General features: G+C 51.9%; 1 protein-coding gene across 7 annotated transcripts in view; it reads right to left on the minus strand.

Annotated features, from left to right (window-relative positions):
- Window positions 1-2,441: 2,441 nt before the first annotated feature.
- Window positions 2,442-17,244, minus strand: part of Snap47 (synaptosomal-associated protein, 47kDa) — a 35,492-nt gene continuing 20,689 nt past the window's right edge. For 6 of the 7 annotated variants that reach the window (XM_013015750.1, XM_013015751.1, XM_013015747.1 and 3 more), the window contains 2 exons: window positions 15,122-15,246; window positions 2,442-2,733 (listed from right to left, as the gene is read on the minus strand). In XM_013015750.1, the coding sequence (XP_012871204.1) occupies window positions 2,587-2,733; window positions 15,122-15,246 (272 nt within the window). In that variant the 3' untranslated portion in view covers window positions 2,442-2,586. The remainder of the gene's footprint in view (window positions 2,734-15,121; window positions 15,247-17,244) is intronic. The other variant, XM_013015752.1, reaches the window with a different exon arrangement.

Here is a 17,244-nt window from a genome sequence, read left to right on the forward strand (position 1 = left end):
GTTAGGGAGCGTGCTGAGGGCAGGGGCACAGGGTGAAGGTTAGGGAGCGTGCTGAGGGCAGGGGCACAGGGTGAAGGTTAGGGAGCGTGCTGAGGCAGGGGCACAGGGTGAAGGTTAGGGAGCGTGCTGAGGGCAGGGGCACAGGGTGAAGGTTAAGGACTGCCCTGTCCTGTCAGAGGCCCAGCCATGCCCTTCTCCATCCCCGGTGATACAGGTGTCAGTGGCAGCAAAGGTGTCTCCCTGGTGCTCAGCTGCAGGCCGTGGCCATGATCCCAGAGACCACCAACAAAGGAGCAGCCCTGTCACCTTTCCTGTTCAAAAGGGGGCCTGGGAAATACTCTCCAACAAATGAACCACTGCACCAACTTCCAGGGAGGACCAAAAGCTCAAAGATGTAGTGGATGTGCAATCTCCTGCCAGCATGGATGCTCCGAGCTGCACCCAAGCCCGTGACTCATCCTTTGGCCTAGAGCCCAGAGGCGGGGGCCTCGCCCTGGGGAGTGGCGGAGGCCAAGGCTGCACCCAGGGCCCCTGGCCTGGACACAGCAGACACGGCCCCTCCCAACGGGCCCTGCCTCCATGCGGTTCTACAGATCCTACCCTCAGAAGCTGACAGGTCGTGCTTTTCCCTTTCCTAAAATGCCTCCATGTATGCTCACGCGAGGCCTTGAAGCTCTGCTCCCTACTCTCCCTTCTTGTGAGTACTGCCTGTTACTGATTCGATCAAGCTGCGTATTTCTAGGGTCTAGAGACATGTCAACCCACGTCCACAACATGCTGTAAGCTGACCAGGGTGATTAGTACACTCGTCTCCTCGGACGGTTACCACTTCTCTGTGTGACCACACTCCCAACTTCTTTCTTCTCCATGTGCAAATATGCAATTTGTCATATTCATCACAGTTGCTAGACTGCGTGACAGAACACTACAAATCATCCCTCCAAATTCTGTTTCCATTCTGTGGCCTCCCTGGGCCTGCCACTACCCGTTCCGTGGCGAGCATTGTTCTACCCTCCAGTTCTGAAGACTGGCCTTGCTACCTTCTGTGTATCAGTCTGATCATCCGGTCCATGAGTGGGTAAAGGCTTGGGGAGGGCAAAGTGATTCACAACTGCAGAAGCGTGGGGCCACAAGCTTGAGGCCAGCCCAAGCTATATACAGTGAGACTCTGTGTCAAAAAAGATAGGAGAGAGATGGGTGCCAGTGGCTCACGCCTTAATCCTAGCTACTCAGGAGGCTGAGATCTAAGGATCAGGGTTCGAAGCCAGCCTGGGTAGAAAAGTCCCCATGAGACTCTTATCTCCAATTAACCACTAAAAAACTGGAGATGGTGCTGTGGCTCAAAGTGGTAGAGTGTTAGCCTTAAGTAAAAGAGCTCAGGGACAGTGCCCAGGCCCTGAGTTCAAGCCCCATGACCAACCAAAACAATTTTTAATTTTTTGTATGTGAACAAGTTCAGTGGTAGGGCACTTACCTAGCATCAAGGCCTTGAGTCTAGCACCTCTAGTATATACATGTAGAAACACATGTATATACAGTGGGACGATACTGAGCAATAAAAAGAATAAAAATTGTCATTTGCAGCAGCACACATAAACCTGGAGGGTGTCAGGCTAAGGGACAGGAGCCAGGGGCAGAGAGACAAGTTCCTCCTAAGGGGGAGGAAAGCCCGCAGGTGAGGCACACAAAGGTGTTCAGCAGAGGCTGGGAAGGGAGTGGAGGGCAGAGGCCGGACCAAAGCACAGCGGGCACGAGGGAGAGCTCTAGTGCGCGGCTACAGTGGGGGCCTGACAGTGTGCAGATGACACTTTATAAAGCCCAGGAGAGAAGAGCTGCAAACACTGGTTCCCAGCCTGACCGTCACACGCTGCAGACCCTCGCAGACACAGACAGCACGTGTTTCTTAAACGCCCACGAGAGTCACAAGTCCTGTTGTGGGGGTGTGGACGGCCCAGCCCTCCCTGTGTGGGCTCCCTGGTGGTGCTCCAAGTACACCAGCAAGCAAAGGGAGCAGCAAGACACAGCTTCAGAACCAAAATCAGAGCTTTCCTTTTATTTCTGGATAGCAGCAAAATCAGAGATCAACCTTCTGCTGGTAGCATGGCGGAAGTGTTTCTGTAGAGCTTCGGGTAAACGTCCGAACATGCACAAAGAAGATGGCTGGCCAGAGGGGACAGCAAGGTGTGGGTGCCGCTGTGGCTCTGAGCAGGGGTTTGTGTGTGGCTGGTAGAGCATGCCTGGGGGGCTCAGACAGGACGGGGCTAGACCAAGTCTCCTCCTTCCGTCAAGAGGACTTACAGGTTTCTCTAATGCTCGGCGAGAACGGTGAAAAGACAAAAATGTGACCATATTCATGTTGGACAACTGGACCCCGGCCAGGCCCAAGTGTGGAGACAGAGACCTCGGACCAAGGGTATAAGCGGGTCACCCGGTGTGCCCGGCCACAGGCTACAGCGTCCAGGGGGCCCTTCCCGAGTGCGGTGCTCTAGGCGGCCCATCCGGGTTGTGTGCACAGCAGCTGCCCAGGTCCGTATGAAAGGCGTGGGAAGCTGGACACGGCAGCTCCACGGCCCATGTCCCATCCTGCTAAGTCAGCTTTCTCATGCGCCGGGTATGTTTGTCCACAGTCAAGGTTGCTCGGTCCACAGCTGCGGTGATGCCATCCAAGGCTTCATCCTGCCGCTCCAGTTCTGTCTCCGCGTCCAGCGCTAGTCCTTTCAGCTTGCTCAGGATCTGGGCAGCAGCACAGACGACAGCGTTAGTGGATGTTCCGTAAGCACCCAGAGACATGTCTAGCCCCTGCATCCCCTCTATAGCACCCCTGAGCCCAGGGTGACAAGGTAGATTGTTTGAGTCACTGGGACAGAGCCACGTCGGGGCTTGGCCTTCACAACCAAAGGACCCTGCAGTCCCTGGCAGCCCCCAGCACAGAGCAAGTACCGCGGAAGTGGTGAGTGAGCCTGCGTAGATATGTGGGTTCCTGTGCTGTCTATGCATAACCTGTCTGCGACCACACGGATGTGGGAAAAACAGGACTAACCAGGAAAAACAGGGCTCTTTCCTCCACTGCACGTGTGTGGACATAAAAGGCAGGACCAAGCAGGCTGGCACAGGGGAGCAGCAGGTCTCCGCTAGCAATGGGCTTCAGGCAAGTCCACAGATGACAACGGAGCTGAGCAACCTGTCCCCTCATGACCGCACCAGGTCCACACCGTTCATCTCTGGGGATGCTGTGCTGCCAACAGCAGACAGCAGAGCAACCATGTGTAGGAGGACACATGTGGTAAGGATCACGAGTGACTGTTAATGCTCGTGGATCCTCTGCGCCATGGGCTTATGGATGAAAGGGCTCCCTGCAGCCCCCCCCCGACGGTCCCACCTAGGTCACCCTGACATTCGTGTGAAGCACAACACCTCATAGCACGCCTCTCCGGAATTGCTTCCTGTGACCCACTGGGTGCAGCAAAGATGCGGGAAGCCCGGCAGTGCTGACCGCAGGGGTACAGGGCTGCGGAGCCTGCTGGCCGGGCAGGCCAGGCTGAGGCCCCTCCGCTCTCCACCCACCCTCCGTGACTCACACCACACCCAATGTCATTATTCTGTGGAGACTCATCACACTGTGGAGTGCTGGTTTAACTACATGCTCATGAAGCCTGGGTGTAAAAATTTAATATACAAAAAGGAAAACGTGGTAAAAGAAACAACATTGACAAGCACTTGTGATCCATGTGAACACCCTCTTAGGGAGTAGTCTCCCCAGGCGTGAGGGAGTGAGGCCATGAACACAAGCCGAGGACCCCGAGTTCCGTGTGCACGGGGGCCTGCCACCGGCTCAGCACCTCCCTCAGCCATCCGGTGGCCAGGACCCCTCAGGGGCCCTTCCCTGCAGTCACCCCTCAGGGGCCCTTCGTGCAGTCACCCCTCAGGGGCCCTTCCCTGCAGTCACCCCTCAGGGGCCCTTCCCTGCAGTCACCCCTCAGGCCGCGCTGCGGCCAGGCATTACCCCCAGACCCCTCAGTGTCACACGTGTGAAACGCGGCCCCCCATAGGGGCCTGAGCTGCGCCAGCGCCTCGGGTGGAGGAGCTGGCTGTCACCAGGCAAGTATTCAGAAGATGTACTGCCGCTGGACGCCAGGTTCTCCATTCTGGAATCCATATTGCTCACAGGCCAGCCTCCCACAGGACAGGGAGAGCTCGGTCCTTCGCTCTGTGTCTCGATTCAACAAGAGCTGGGAGGAGCCCAGGACAGTGTGGCCCAACTCCTTCCCCAGACGGGGAGGCAGACACGATCCGGCACAGTAACAGCGGTGCAGACGGAGGAGGGCCTCCGTGATGGAGCCTGTCCCACCTGTGTGCAGACAGACGGGAGCTAGGCAGTGCACGCAGACTTCAGCAGTCTGCACCGGGACCACAATCACAGGAGGCCAGCACCGTTGACTGCGGGCCGCTGTTCTACGCCAGCTTTCCTGCCCTCTCTGGGACACAGTGGAAACTCCATCATTGAGTCATTCCTGAGAAGCTGGCTGGAGCTCTGGAAAGTATACTGTGGGGTCAGCTGGCTCTGGGGGATGGGCAGATGACGTCATGCAGGAGGTCTTTTCCATCTCTTCCTATGACCTCACACAGCAGATGCCCAGACAGTGCTGTAAAAAAGAAAAATGAATCCCACCCACTGCCACAGCGGGTTGCTCCTCCCTGCCACGTGCTGTGGTTGGTACCAGCCCTCCCAGGCACCTGGTCTATTCAGGTCACCCTGCCAGGAGCGAGTGCAGAGGAATCGCCCGTGCCACCCCGGCACACCGTCTGAGGTCCTGCGAGGAGCACCCTGCCTCCTGTGGTCAGACCACACACAGCCCTGGAGGTGGCGCGCTGCAGGGTCTAGGGCCTGTCCATCACTGTGAAACTGTGCTGGAATTTATGGCTACATGCCAGGTAATGGTGGAGTTAGTGACGGTACCCTATGCAACCTTCCTTAGTTTGTGTTCATGTAGCAGTAATGCCCCCCAACGACACGTTACTCCCTAAGGACACATGTCTGAGTTTAAAACTGAAATGCTGTCATGGACCGTAAGGCTCTACACTACCTGCATCTGCTGTGATCTCTGAGCACAAAAGCTGAGAGCAAGGGTCTCGGCCCTTCTGGAACTTGGAGGCTTCGGCGTCCAACGTGGTTCTGTGGTACCGCCTGCAACTTGTTGCTTGTTTTTGTTCTAGCCAAGAATGGTGCATGTGGGATGCAAGCAAAGTCAGGCAGGAAGAGGTGTCGTTCACACAGCATTCCCTCTCTGAAAATCCAAAGTCTGGAATGATGTTACACCCAACATTCCACACCAGACCTCCTAGGTCGGTGGCAGTCAAGATGACTGTGTACTAACATTCAGTAAGATCACCTGCGGGGTGTGTATATTCAGGCGTACACGAAACAGGTTAATTCCATGGTTAGACTTACGTGCCATCCCTAAGGCATCTCATTTTGTCTATGTAAATACTCCAAACCCTAACGAACCCAAAATGCACACCACTTTGGTCCTCAGCGTTTCCTTCCTAGCAGGAGAAGCCCTGTTTTTACCACTATATCAAAATGTTCTTATAAAGCAAAGGTGTGGATTCAAGCATATACAGTTCTCTTTTCTGTTTGTTGGTTTTTTCATTCTCTTGCTATTGTAAACAAAAGCTGAGAATTAAGGGACCCTGGCTATTTAACATGGCTTTATGAACTTCATACATAATCTGCAAACATACTCTTATGAACAAGGTCAAGGAAAGCTGGCACTGGCCCACAGTGGAGATCCGCTGGACCCAGGCCGGGCCAGCCTGCAGCAGGGTACAACCTGCACGACATGAGACATTCTGGGACACTGACTCAGTAGCAGCACCAGGATTCTGAGAAGTCCTATGTTCCTGAAAACCAGAACGAGGACTTCATCAAGGACACGAGGAAGGCACATACACACCCAGAGACACAGGCCCAGGTGCTGTGTCCACACTGGAACCTCCACAAAGCCTATCCACTAAAAGGAAATGTAAGATGCAACTGCAATTAGAAGGACCCACGTGTCAAGAAGCAAACAATGGCTATCTACAAAGTACCATATTTTACAAGGAAATCCATTAAAACGGTGATTGACTGGGTATAATATTCCTTTTCAAAAAGAAATCCTAATATTCTTATGTGAATGTCAAACTTGAAACATATGTGGACCAGGACAAATAGCTGACCACTAGCCACATGTGAAACAAGACCACAGAGCCAAGGACCACCAAGGACCACGTCCATGACGGACAGGCTCTGAGTGCCCTTCGCTTCCTTCCTGACAGGCTATGAGATAAACCGCCCTTTCTCTGTACACAGCAAGACACTGGCAAAAGTGAGAATATGCACATTCCCTGGCCTTCACCTAATATGCACAAGCAACCAACAGCCAAAAGCAGCTGATTACCTATGAACGCTGGGGCATTTTACTGTATAAATACTCAAAATAAAGGCTGGTTGCTATTCAACTTTTGACTTGGAAAAAGTCTCACCATTTTTTAAGTCTTAAAAATAGAACTCATTCCGAACAGCCAGTTAAGACCCTTGGCCTGCCTGCCAAAATGCACTTGAAATTAATTAATACTGTAAAAACTGAAAAGATCTTTATAGCTACTAAGTGTGCAGACAAAGAAAATGACTGAGTTAACCTTCCAAGTGCTAGCAGTGCCTCTAGAATCTTGGTAGCCTTTCTTCTTTAAAAGAGGGACTGAAGCAATTAAGCAGCGTCGTGCACATTCCATATAACTGAGGATGGAAAGAATGGAGCTCATGAAGTCTGGCCAAACCTTAAAAACAGTTGTTCCCCCTGTGGCCCAGGATGACAAGCTGTCTAGTCATCAGTGCACAATGCCGCCAGCCTCTGAAATATCCAGGGGCCTCTCTGATGAGCCCTTTCTGGCTGTGTGTCAAAGACTAAGCTCAAAACGGATGCTTCCCCAAGTCCCTGCTACATGGTCACTAGGCAGTTTTACCCATGTAGAGGTTTACCTGTCTCAAAAGTGCTCTGAGTTTTAGGAGAAAGCAGCACAGAGCCTACACAGCACAGGCAAGACACAGAAACTGTGTGTGTGTGTGCGTGCGCGTGTGCGCGCACATGCACGTGCGTGCACTTGGGAGGCATTTAGAAAGAAACCTCCACGACAGCCAGAGCTCTGTGGTTCGGGGCAGTCCCAATGTCTGCACAAGGAGAGGCAGCAAGTGCTGCTGCTGAGCAGGCTGGCCGGTCATCTCCGCCTATGAAGGAAGGAGAAGGGCTTGGGGGACTCAGGCAGAAACCAGCCAGGAAGCAGAGACTTGAACAGGCTCAGAGGAGAAGGCAGACAGAGGGGAAAGCAGTCATGGTACTGAGGATAGACACTTTCCTAAGGCTTTCTTTGAGGAGCCAAGATCCTCGAGGCTTGGCCACCTTGCCAGCCCTTGGGTCCCAGAGATGCCCTGGAACAAAACGTGCATGGCTCAGTGATACGTGCCGGCAGCCCACAAGTACAAAGCTGCCTGGATTTAGGACAAGCGTCACCAACACTGCCTGGGTTGACAGGAACACCATACGAGATGTACCACAAGAGGGAAAGCGGGGAGAGCCATCTCCATTTTGTCCAAAAGGAGAGGAAGTAGGTAGTGCAGCTACAGCTCACTGAGGCTGCACAGGTATACTTAACACAACACGAAGCTTGTGCGCAAGCACCACCTCGCCCTGCTGGGGTGCAGCCTCAGCCTGCCAACCTACCATGCAGCCCAGCTCCGGTGACTAGCTCTGTGCCCCGCCAGCTGCTGTCACTCCGCTCCAGGGCTCAGGTGAGACCATGTGAATCTCAAGTGCCTGCAGTGAGTTCTCTGTTAGCTAGCTTGGAAGCCTCAACTGTCACGCTGACTCACCCAGAAACTGTGAATTTTCTTGCAGTGAGAAATTAGCAACCATTTAAGAACAGAGCTGGGATAAATCAAGCTGTCTACAACTCCAAATAGCTCTACCAGTCGAGGCCGTTAATATGCTGTGGGGAAGGCAAGAGAGGGAAGTTGGCTTTCGCCACAGCAAAGCCCCAGGGGCTGCAGGAACATGCTCAGCTGCAATCTGCCACATGCAGCACTCTCAGACCACCCTGCCTGCTCCGAGGGGTGTGGGGCTGGGAGCCGGGTAGGCACGGGGCTCCCCACTCAGGAACCCCACATCTGTGGAGTGGTGGGGCTGGCTTGTGCTATTTCTGATGGACTTAGAGACCCCGGAGGTCTTCGGGGACCTGTGCGCCTTGAGCTACATCTGGCAGCTGGTTGCCCTGGTAAGATGGCTGTTCTTACTCCAGGTCCAAAGAGAGAAATGGTGCTGGACGCTGAGCGTTCAGGGCTGGGCTTGGTCACTCCCTTGATTTGCTACCAGGCCACAATGAGATGCCAGGGTTTGAGAGAAAAAGGAATCCTCATTTTTTAACAGAAGGGATTTGAATTTAAAATGCCACTTTGAAAGGTCATATGAGAAAATGTGTGTGTGTGTGTGTGTGCGTGTCTCAGCGGTACCCTTAACACAGGACAGAGAGAAGATGTACTGAATGGTCTCTTCACAGTCTACTAGGTTCAGGAACACGTGGGTGCGGGGCACAGCTTTGTTAGTTCAGTCAGTCCCCAGCAGGGCTCTGCCACATGGAAAGGGCAGCGCAGCAAGGAGCCATCCGGCTAAGAAGTAGCACTGTACGTATCCATCTCAGGATGTGCTTTCTCACTGCGCACAAGATGGACAGACAGATGTGTGCTGCCCAGACCTAGCACCAATGGCCTCCTTTGGTTTCATCTTCTCTCGTTTGTATAATACGACCCAACAGCATCACAAATCCAAAACCTGCTTCCCAGTCTAAATCAAAAAGTGTGTAACATTTATCACTTATTTCTAAAAGTTAATAGCAGGGTGGGGGAAGATGGCTCACACCTGTAATCATAGCTATTCGGAACCTGAGATCTGAAGATTGAAGTTTGAAGCCAGCCTGGCCAGGAAAGCCTGTGAGACATCTCTAATTAACCAGCAAAAAGCAGGAAATGGCTCAAGTGGTAGAGTGATAGTCTTGAGCAAAAGAACTCCGAGACAGCACCCAGGCCCCAAGTTCAAGCATTTAGACCTGCCCGTCTTCCCTAGGCAGGTCCTCCGGGAATGTGTCCTTTGGGATTTTTATGGAGGCTTCCTTAGGAAGGCATGGCTGATTAGAAGACACATTTCTGCAGAGACATGGTAGGAAATAGGACTAAGACCAAATGTATATTTCATAACACAGAGGCAGATACATGAACTGCACATCCAGTGCCAGGCAATGGAAGTATGAAATAGTAGGAAGTATTTTCTTTGACTACAGCGGAATCAAGATGTGGTTAGAAATATGGAAATCCATAACATTCACAAATATGTAGAAATTAAACACCATTCTCCTACAATCAATGGAAGGAAGGAAATCAGTAACTCCTTGAGATAAGAACCGCAGCGTGATAACCATGCTGAATCCACGCAGGTCTGGCCCTCAAATGTGGGGTCGGCTTGGAGAACGGGAGAGATGCGCATCACTCCCCCAGGAGGAAAGCCACAGGGCCACTTCCACTGGCGCACAGAAGACATCACCAAAGCCCACATCCCCTCCTGATGAAACTCTCAGAAACCAGCAACACCAGGAACGTCTTCACCATGGCAAGGGTATTCCTGAGAAGCGACCACTAACACAGTTTTCCCCAAGATCGGGACAGAGGTGGGAGCAGATGCCAATGTCTACCACAAGGTGCTGGCACCCTGGAAGCTATAGCAACAGAGAGGGCAACCATGGTAGAAAGGACACAGTGAAGCAGTCTCTGTGCGCAGAAGACGTTATCTGTTCAGAGCTGATTCATGAGCTTAGTACGGTTGCAGGCCTAACAGGACAATGACCAGTTGGTTCTATACAGCAGTAAAGAATCAGAAAAGGACGTTAAGGAATTAAAACATACGAACAATAACAAGGCAGAGTTACGCAAGGGGGTGGAAAGCGTGCACACTGACAATGACGAAACACGGTTGAATGAAGTGGCAGACCACACAAGGCCAGGCCTGGGTTGGGAGACCTCACGGCAGCTCAGCTGTGGCCTCCTAGCGAGATCTCGAATCTGCGAAGTCACTGTCAAAACTCCAACTGCAGTTTCTACAAATGAAATGGAAAGGCCGAGACTTAAATCCCTATGAAACAGAATAGTAAGACTGAAAGACTCACCCTTCCCAATCTCAACGCTTGCTAGAGAGCTATAATAATAAGGTATCACCGATGTTGGACAAATAGAAGAGAAAAAAGAGAAAAACCAGAAATAAAGTTATACTTCTACAGCTCTTGGGCGTCTGACAGGGAATCAATGCTACCTAATTGGGGAAGGAATGGCTGGTTCACCAGGCAGGGACAGGGACAAGTGGATATCCACATGGCAAAAACATCTCAAGCAAGCTGGGCGCCGGTGGCTCACGCCTGTCATCTTAGCCACTCAGGAGCCTGGGATCTGAGGATCGCGGTTCAAAGCCAGCCCGGGCAGGAAAGTCCATGACTCTTATCTCCAATAAACCACTAGAAAACCGGAAGTGGTGCTGTGGCTCAAGCGACAGAGTGCTTGCCTTGAGCTGAAGAGCCCAGGGACAGCGCCCAGGCCCAGAGTTCAAGCCCCAAGGCCGACAAAAAAAAAAAAAAAGAATTATTTTTATGGAAGTGGAGTTGTAGCTCAAGTAGTAAAGCACTAGCCTTGAACTAAAGAAGCTTAGAGACAGTACCCAGGCCCCAAGTTCAAACCTTAGAACTGGTGGGCATGCACACACACACACACACACACACACACACACACACACACACACACATAATTTCTACACAATGAAGTCTTATCCAAAACAAGCACAAGAGCAAGGCTTTCAGAGTTTGGACTATTTCCATGCACATAATGTGTTATCTCATGATGAAACCTAAATGAATATCGAAGTTTACTTCTGTTTTTCAGACGCCTTACACATACACAGCCCAAAAGGATCTTATGCAGTACCCTCAGTACACCTGTGTTGTAACATCCAGTGTGCATCATGTCTTTGATCAAAAAGATTTAGATATTGGGACATTTTATATTTTTGGATCAGACAATCTGTGAGTGAGATAGATGTTTCAAGGCATCACTAACATCTACACTGGAATCAAAGTTACAAGGAAAAACAGCTCTATAAACCTCCTGCTCCCCAAAATCTGTCTTATCTGCACTGTAATAAGGAATTAGATGGCCAGTGGCCAGCTCCGGCAGCAGGAGGTCACCAAGCAGAGAGGACAGAACCCTGAAACGTGCTGTGACACACACACACAGTACCCCACGGCTCCAGACTCCTTTGTCTGGCGGGCACTCCCCAGGTGAGCAGGCTGGCTGTCAGGCCTGTTCACAGGGGCCAGGTGCTCCTCCCACAGTGCTTGCCCCTGCAGAGCTCTTGAGGGTTGCACCAACAGTCACACGGACAAACAAGCTTGTGGCTTCTCCACGTAGACTGTGTGTGTGCAATCGTATGTGTGTGTATATGCACAGCCAGCATTCATCAGTCCTCATGCTCATCTCAGGCTCTTGTTGGCTGAGGCCCCATTATGCAGACGAGGTGCTAGAGAAGAGACTAAGTGATGCTCTTCTAGCAGAGTGAGGACACAGACGGACTGAAGCAAGTTTAAACCTGTGTGCTGAGATAGGCCAGGGAGATGAACGACGAAGGAAAGACAAGGATTTCTTAAAACAGTTCCATAGTCCTCAGTTCAGCTACCGGTGAGGACGGGCACGTGTGCGCTGGGGTTGGCACAGCATGACACGGATCACAGATGCACACATGAAGACAGAAGCACCTGCACCTCCTGTGGCTCTCAACTACTCAGGGCCTGAGAGCCTTGGGCGGCCACCACACCACAACTCCCCACCACCGAAGCGTCCCACTGGAATAACCGTTTTGTTGAGCTGAGTTAATCAACTTGGTCCTTTTCATTTCTATGCACTCTGTGTGTGTGTGTGGCTTTTTTACTGGTTAATTGGAGATAAGAGTCACACACCAGCACCCCATGTTCTTACTGTTTGTGAGAGCCCCGAGCACAGCAGGTGCGTCCCAAGAAGAGCCTCCACACACTCTTCTCACCACCACACGAGGGTCTGGGCACAGCAGTCCCCTTTCTCCGCCACAGCCTGTCACTAGGACCAGCTGCATCCTCTTGCTAACACCCAGCAGTCCCAACCGCTTGGTACCCCCTAGCTGCTTCTCATTGCAAGGGCAAGTGGGGGTGAAGAGCCTCCAAACAGGCCAGAACAAAGAAATGGAGAGGAAGAAACACAACGTGGGCCCCCACACCCTGCTGAACACACCCTATTGCCATTTTTTGTTTTATAATCCTCAAACCCCTGTATGGACAACGTGGCACCCACAGTCTGATAGAGCACAGCCGGAGTTCTAGGGAGGAGAAGACACAGTGGCCAGCAGAGGGGCGCTGCCAAATCCACCAGGGAATGGGCTCCCCGCGGCCCCCTGGGATCTTCCTCCCTTGGCCACAGTGACGCGGCCGCCGGCCGCCGGCCACCGCAGACCACGCACCCACACAGCCCACTCCCATCCCCATGCCTGCCTGTCCCATCCTGGCTGCCTCCCCCAGCAGCCTCAACTGCAATTTAAATCATCAGGACACGTCTCAACATAATGGCCTCCACAGCATCTACAACCAAAACCACAGCTGGATGGAGGAGGAGTTTGTGCATTTTTGTTTTCTCCAGAAAATTTAACTCATTCCTACTTCTGCTGAGCTTCAACTGTAGAGTGAAGAATTCTTTCCTAACTATGAAACATGTGTTTTTAATCTTGCAAGGAACATTCTGTGTAAAGCTGACCAGTAGACAGGGCTCAGCAGCCTTCTCCACAGTTCCCGCCAACTGCTCCTGGCCAGCCCCATCACAGACAACTGTCCACACCACTGGCCTGGGCGGCTCAACAGGCTGACCTTGACACACGGTACCCACTGTGACCCTGGATCCTGCCACAGACAGTCCTGACCTCAGCTCTGTGTGAGTGCACCCTGACATCCCCCATCTCAGGCCAGCCTATGGCACAGGCTGGCCACTGGAGATCTGGAGACAGGAAAGGGCCCGGCAAACAGTATGTCCACCTAACAGATGACGTTCCCACCTTTTCATCCAGAGTGTGGCGCCTTCTTCAGTCTAAAGACAACTAGAGAAGACAGCCACTAACACCATGGTACGGGGCACCCTCAAACCTCACCTACCCTATGACCCAGGTACTCTTGTAGCCTCTCGGACAAAGGCTCAGGAACAGCCCAACAAGATGGCACTCAGTGAGCCCTAAAGTCAATACACTGAGTACACTGTCTGTGACCTGTAGAATGTGCCATCACAGCTGGCAAGTAAGGTGTGTGTGTCATGCTTGAAAATGACTTCTAGATCACAAGGAAAAAGGGGCGTGGATGCATTTTTAAATATACCATTCAAAAGATGAAGGCCTTTCTTCACTCAAAGAAAGAGCTGAGCTCAAAGAAGTTTATGGCTATGTGAACACATAAAATGTAAATCAACACGTGGTGGCTTATACCTGTAATCCTAACTACTTAGGAGGCTGAGACCTGAGGATCACAGTACAAAGCCAGTTTAGGTAGATAAATCAGACTCTTATCTCCAATAACCAGTAAAAAGCTGCAAGCTGAGGTGTGCCTCAAATGGTAGAGTGCCAGCCTTGAGAAAAAAACCAAGCAAGTACACGAGGCTCTGAGTTCAAGCCCCAGTGCCCCTACACACAAGAATTTGTTTTTAAAAAGCAGGTTTAGGGCTGGGAAGGTGGCTCAGTGGTAGAGCGCTTGCCTTGCATGCTCGAGGCCCTGGGTTCGATTCCTCAGCACCACATAAGCAAAAAGAAAAAAGCCGGAAGTGGCGCTGTGGCTCACGTTGTAGAGCGCTAGCCTTGAGCTGAAGAGCTGAGGGACAGCGCCAGGCCCAGAGTTCAGGCCCCACGACCGGACCAAAAAAAAAAAAAAAGCAGGTTTAACAGATTGCTCATAACCACTTTCCAGTGGCAGTGGCAGTCTCTCACATGCTGTGCCCAACAGGACACCAGGGTCCATCTGCTGTCTGGGATGGAGCTGCTGCACACCCCTAGTACTGAGCATGGACACAGGTTGTGGACGGGCCAGGCCACTGTGTGTTCATTTCAATAGCAGAACTGGGCAAGTGTAAATGCTGACTCAAAATTGCATGATTTGGAGGAATTACTATTCTTTTTTCAAGGCAAGAATGGTATCGAGATTACTGTTCAACAGCTTTTATCTTTGATCTTGGTGTTTTTGAGAGAGGGTCTCACTATATAACCCAAGCTGGCCTCTAAGCCATGGTTCTCCTGCCCTAGCCTCGCCTCCCAAGTGCTGGAATTGATCACAGACGTACACTTCCATGCCCAGCTTATGAACAGCTCTTATCTGTTAAACATACTGACATGTCTGCAAGTGGGATGATGCAATGATGGGTGCTACTCAGAAAGTAGAGAACACATCCCACTGTCCAGCAGTACCACAGGAAGACAGGCTAAAAACGTGTGCACCAAGTATTTCAGCTTCCTTTACAAACCAAAGCTCAGGATGAGAGGGAACCGCATGTGCCACGTGCACGCATGGCCCATGTGCGCACGTGCGTATGTAGGCACACACACACACACACGCCCCCCCTGCAGTGCACATACCAGTGCATGAGCAGTAGACGCAGTACATACCACACACGTACAGCACACACACATGGACAGTATATGCAACAGGAGCACAGGTGTGCAAACACACACTATGGGTGGAAGAGTTACCAAGGCAACTGTGTGTCCAGGAACAAACGCGCATGCTGTGCCGAGCTTATGCCATGACAAACACGGACTTGGAATGAATGGGCAGTGCCCTTCCTGTCCTCTTCCAGCTACAAGGAGCTCAGCAAACCACTGGATGCAGGCAGCTCTCTCCAGAGAGGCTCCCACAAATGAGCAGAGCCTGTCTTCAGACAGGGGAGGGAAGAGAAGATAGAACACTGCCATCGCCCGTTGCAGCGCTGAGGATCCTTTACCTGTGTCAGCTCCTGGGCTTCCCTGTCAGAAAGGAAGGGCTGTCTCCTCTGCAGCTGCAGTGGTCCGCCCTCCTGGTCTCCTGTGGGTTGCTCGTGGTGCATGGAACAGCCCATCAGCCCGGATGCTGGAACGGAAAGTTGAGGTCAGCGGTGACATCTTTCGGAAGGCGCAAACCACACACCAATGTTCAGAACCTCACAAAGGGACATTTATCACCACAGCACTTTGGTTTGGTGGGGTGTGTCCGTGTGCTCATTATGGGTCTCTGTCCCTGGCTCCCACAAATCTGAATACCCCACCCTAGGGACTTCATCTAGCCTTGGCCCCACATCATTGAAGTTTGCAATACCATAAACACCTAGTGGCTAGTTCTGTAACTATCTCTCCAAAGTAAAGCTCTTTTAGTCAAGAGTGGTTGGGAGCTTTTTTTTTTTTTAAAGAAAAAACTAAACGTGGTGAACATAAAACACAAGAACCGTTGAACCATGGTGAAATGTACATAAGAAACATCACCAGGAAACTGTGGGGACAGCTGAGCTATCCCACAGAACACTGTGGTTCCAGAGAGCACAGGAAACGGCCGACAAACGGAGCCAAGCAGAGCGGTGTGTACAGCTGCCCCGAGGTGGGGTGAGTCAGAGCCGCTCTGTGCTTAGGCAGGGCTCGGGGCAGCGGGCAGCTCCATGGCTTGGGAATGTACACGAGCCACCAGGTTCCCTGAACACCTGCACACCGTGTACGCACACATCTCACACCCCATGCCGAGCAGCTGACTGAACGGTGAAGGGGAGCCATTCAGCATGGCCCCTGTGGCTGCCCCAGTCCAACTGCAACTCCAGCACTTCCTGGCTCAGATAAGGGCTGCAATTAAAGTCTGATCTTTGCTCTTCTCTGTAACACAGGCCACCTCAGATACAGAGCAACAGCCAAGGGCATATATTAGACTAGGAAGAAAGAGAAAGGGCACTGGGTTGATAACGCGCATCTCTGGGCAGCCAGCAGGTATCCTATATGGTTGCCTCACAGCTGGATGAGATACAGCAGCTTAAAGGCCAATGCTGAACACGTAAGAACAGGAATAGGAAGCACACTTGTGTGTAGAGGTAGAGGGGGGTAAAGTAGGGAGGAAGGCTCGGAACCTGAAGACCAGGAACTAAATAGGTGGGCCCTCATGATATGACAGCCAGGTACTCCATTCCTCCCTAGGAAAGATCACAAGCCTCAACACACACACACACACACACACACACATACACACTCTCTCTCTCTCTCTCTCTCTCTCTCTCTCTCTCACTTCTAGTCTGACCATCTTATATATATTGGTGCCGGGCCTGGGCTTGAACTCGGCCTGGGTGTTGTCCCTGAGTTTATTTTGCTCGAGGCTAGTGCTCTACCACTTGAGCCATAGCTCCACTTCTGGCTTTTTGGTGGTTAGCTGGAGATAAGAGTCTCAACAGACTTTCCTGCTCAGGTTGGTTTGAACCATGACCCTCAGATCTTAGCCTCCTGAGTAGCTAGGATTAGAGGAGTGAGCCAGTGGTGCTAGGTTCTCCCAGTAATCTTTACAAGGTAACTTCCCAAGTGTGAGGCTGAGCAGGGAAGTGACCTCACCCACCCAGGAGGAATAAAGGTGTGGCAAGACGGGCAGGCGGGCGGGTGGGGTAGATGCGCCAAGGCTGGTGGGAGCCACTTGGGAAGGAGACCTCATCAATTTGACCCCCACCCTACACAGCTCAGCATCTGGACCCAATCACACACAACAGCATTAACTTAGGATGTATCCTTGGGATGGCTGCCTTCTTATTCCATTCCATTCTTTTCTTTTTTTGTAGGTCCAATATCAGGACTCAAACTCAAGTACCTGACTTTCACTCACTGGCTAGTGCTCTACCAACTGGCTACAACTCCAACTCCTTATTCCATTCTTAAAAACATATCTAGTCGGGGCTGGGAAGGTGGCTCAGTGGTAGAGCACTTGCCTTGCATGCTCGAGGCCCTGGGTTCGATTCCTCAGCACCACATAAGAAAAAAGCCGGAAGTGGCGCTGTGGCTCAAGTGGTAGAGCGCTAGCCTTGAGCTGAAGAGCTGAGGGGCAGCGCCCAGGCCCAGAGTTCAGGCCCCA

Source organism: Dipodomys ordii, unplaced genomic scaffold (genome assembly GCF_000151885.1).
Source record: "Dipodomys ordii isolate 6190 unplaced genomic scaffold, Dord_2.0 Scaffold27, whole genome shotgun sequence".
In the NCBI taxonomy this organism is placed as follows: domain Eukaryota; kingdom Metazoa; phylum Chordata; class Mammalia; order Rodentia; family Heteromyidae; genus Dipodomys; species Dipodomys ordii.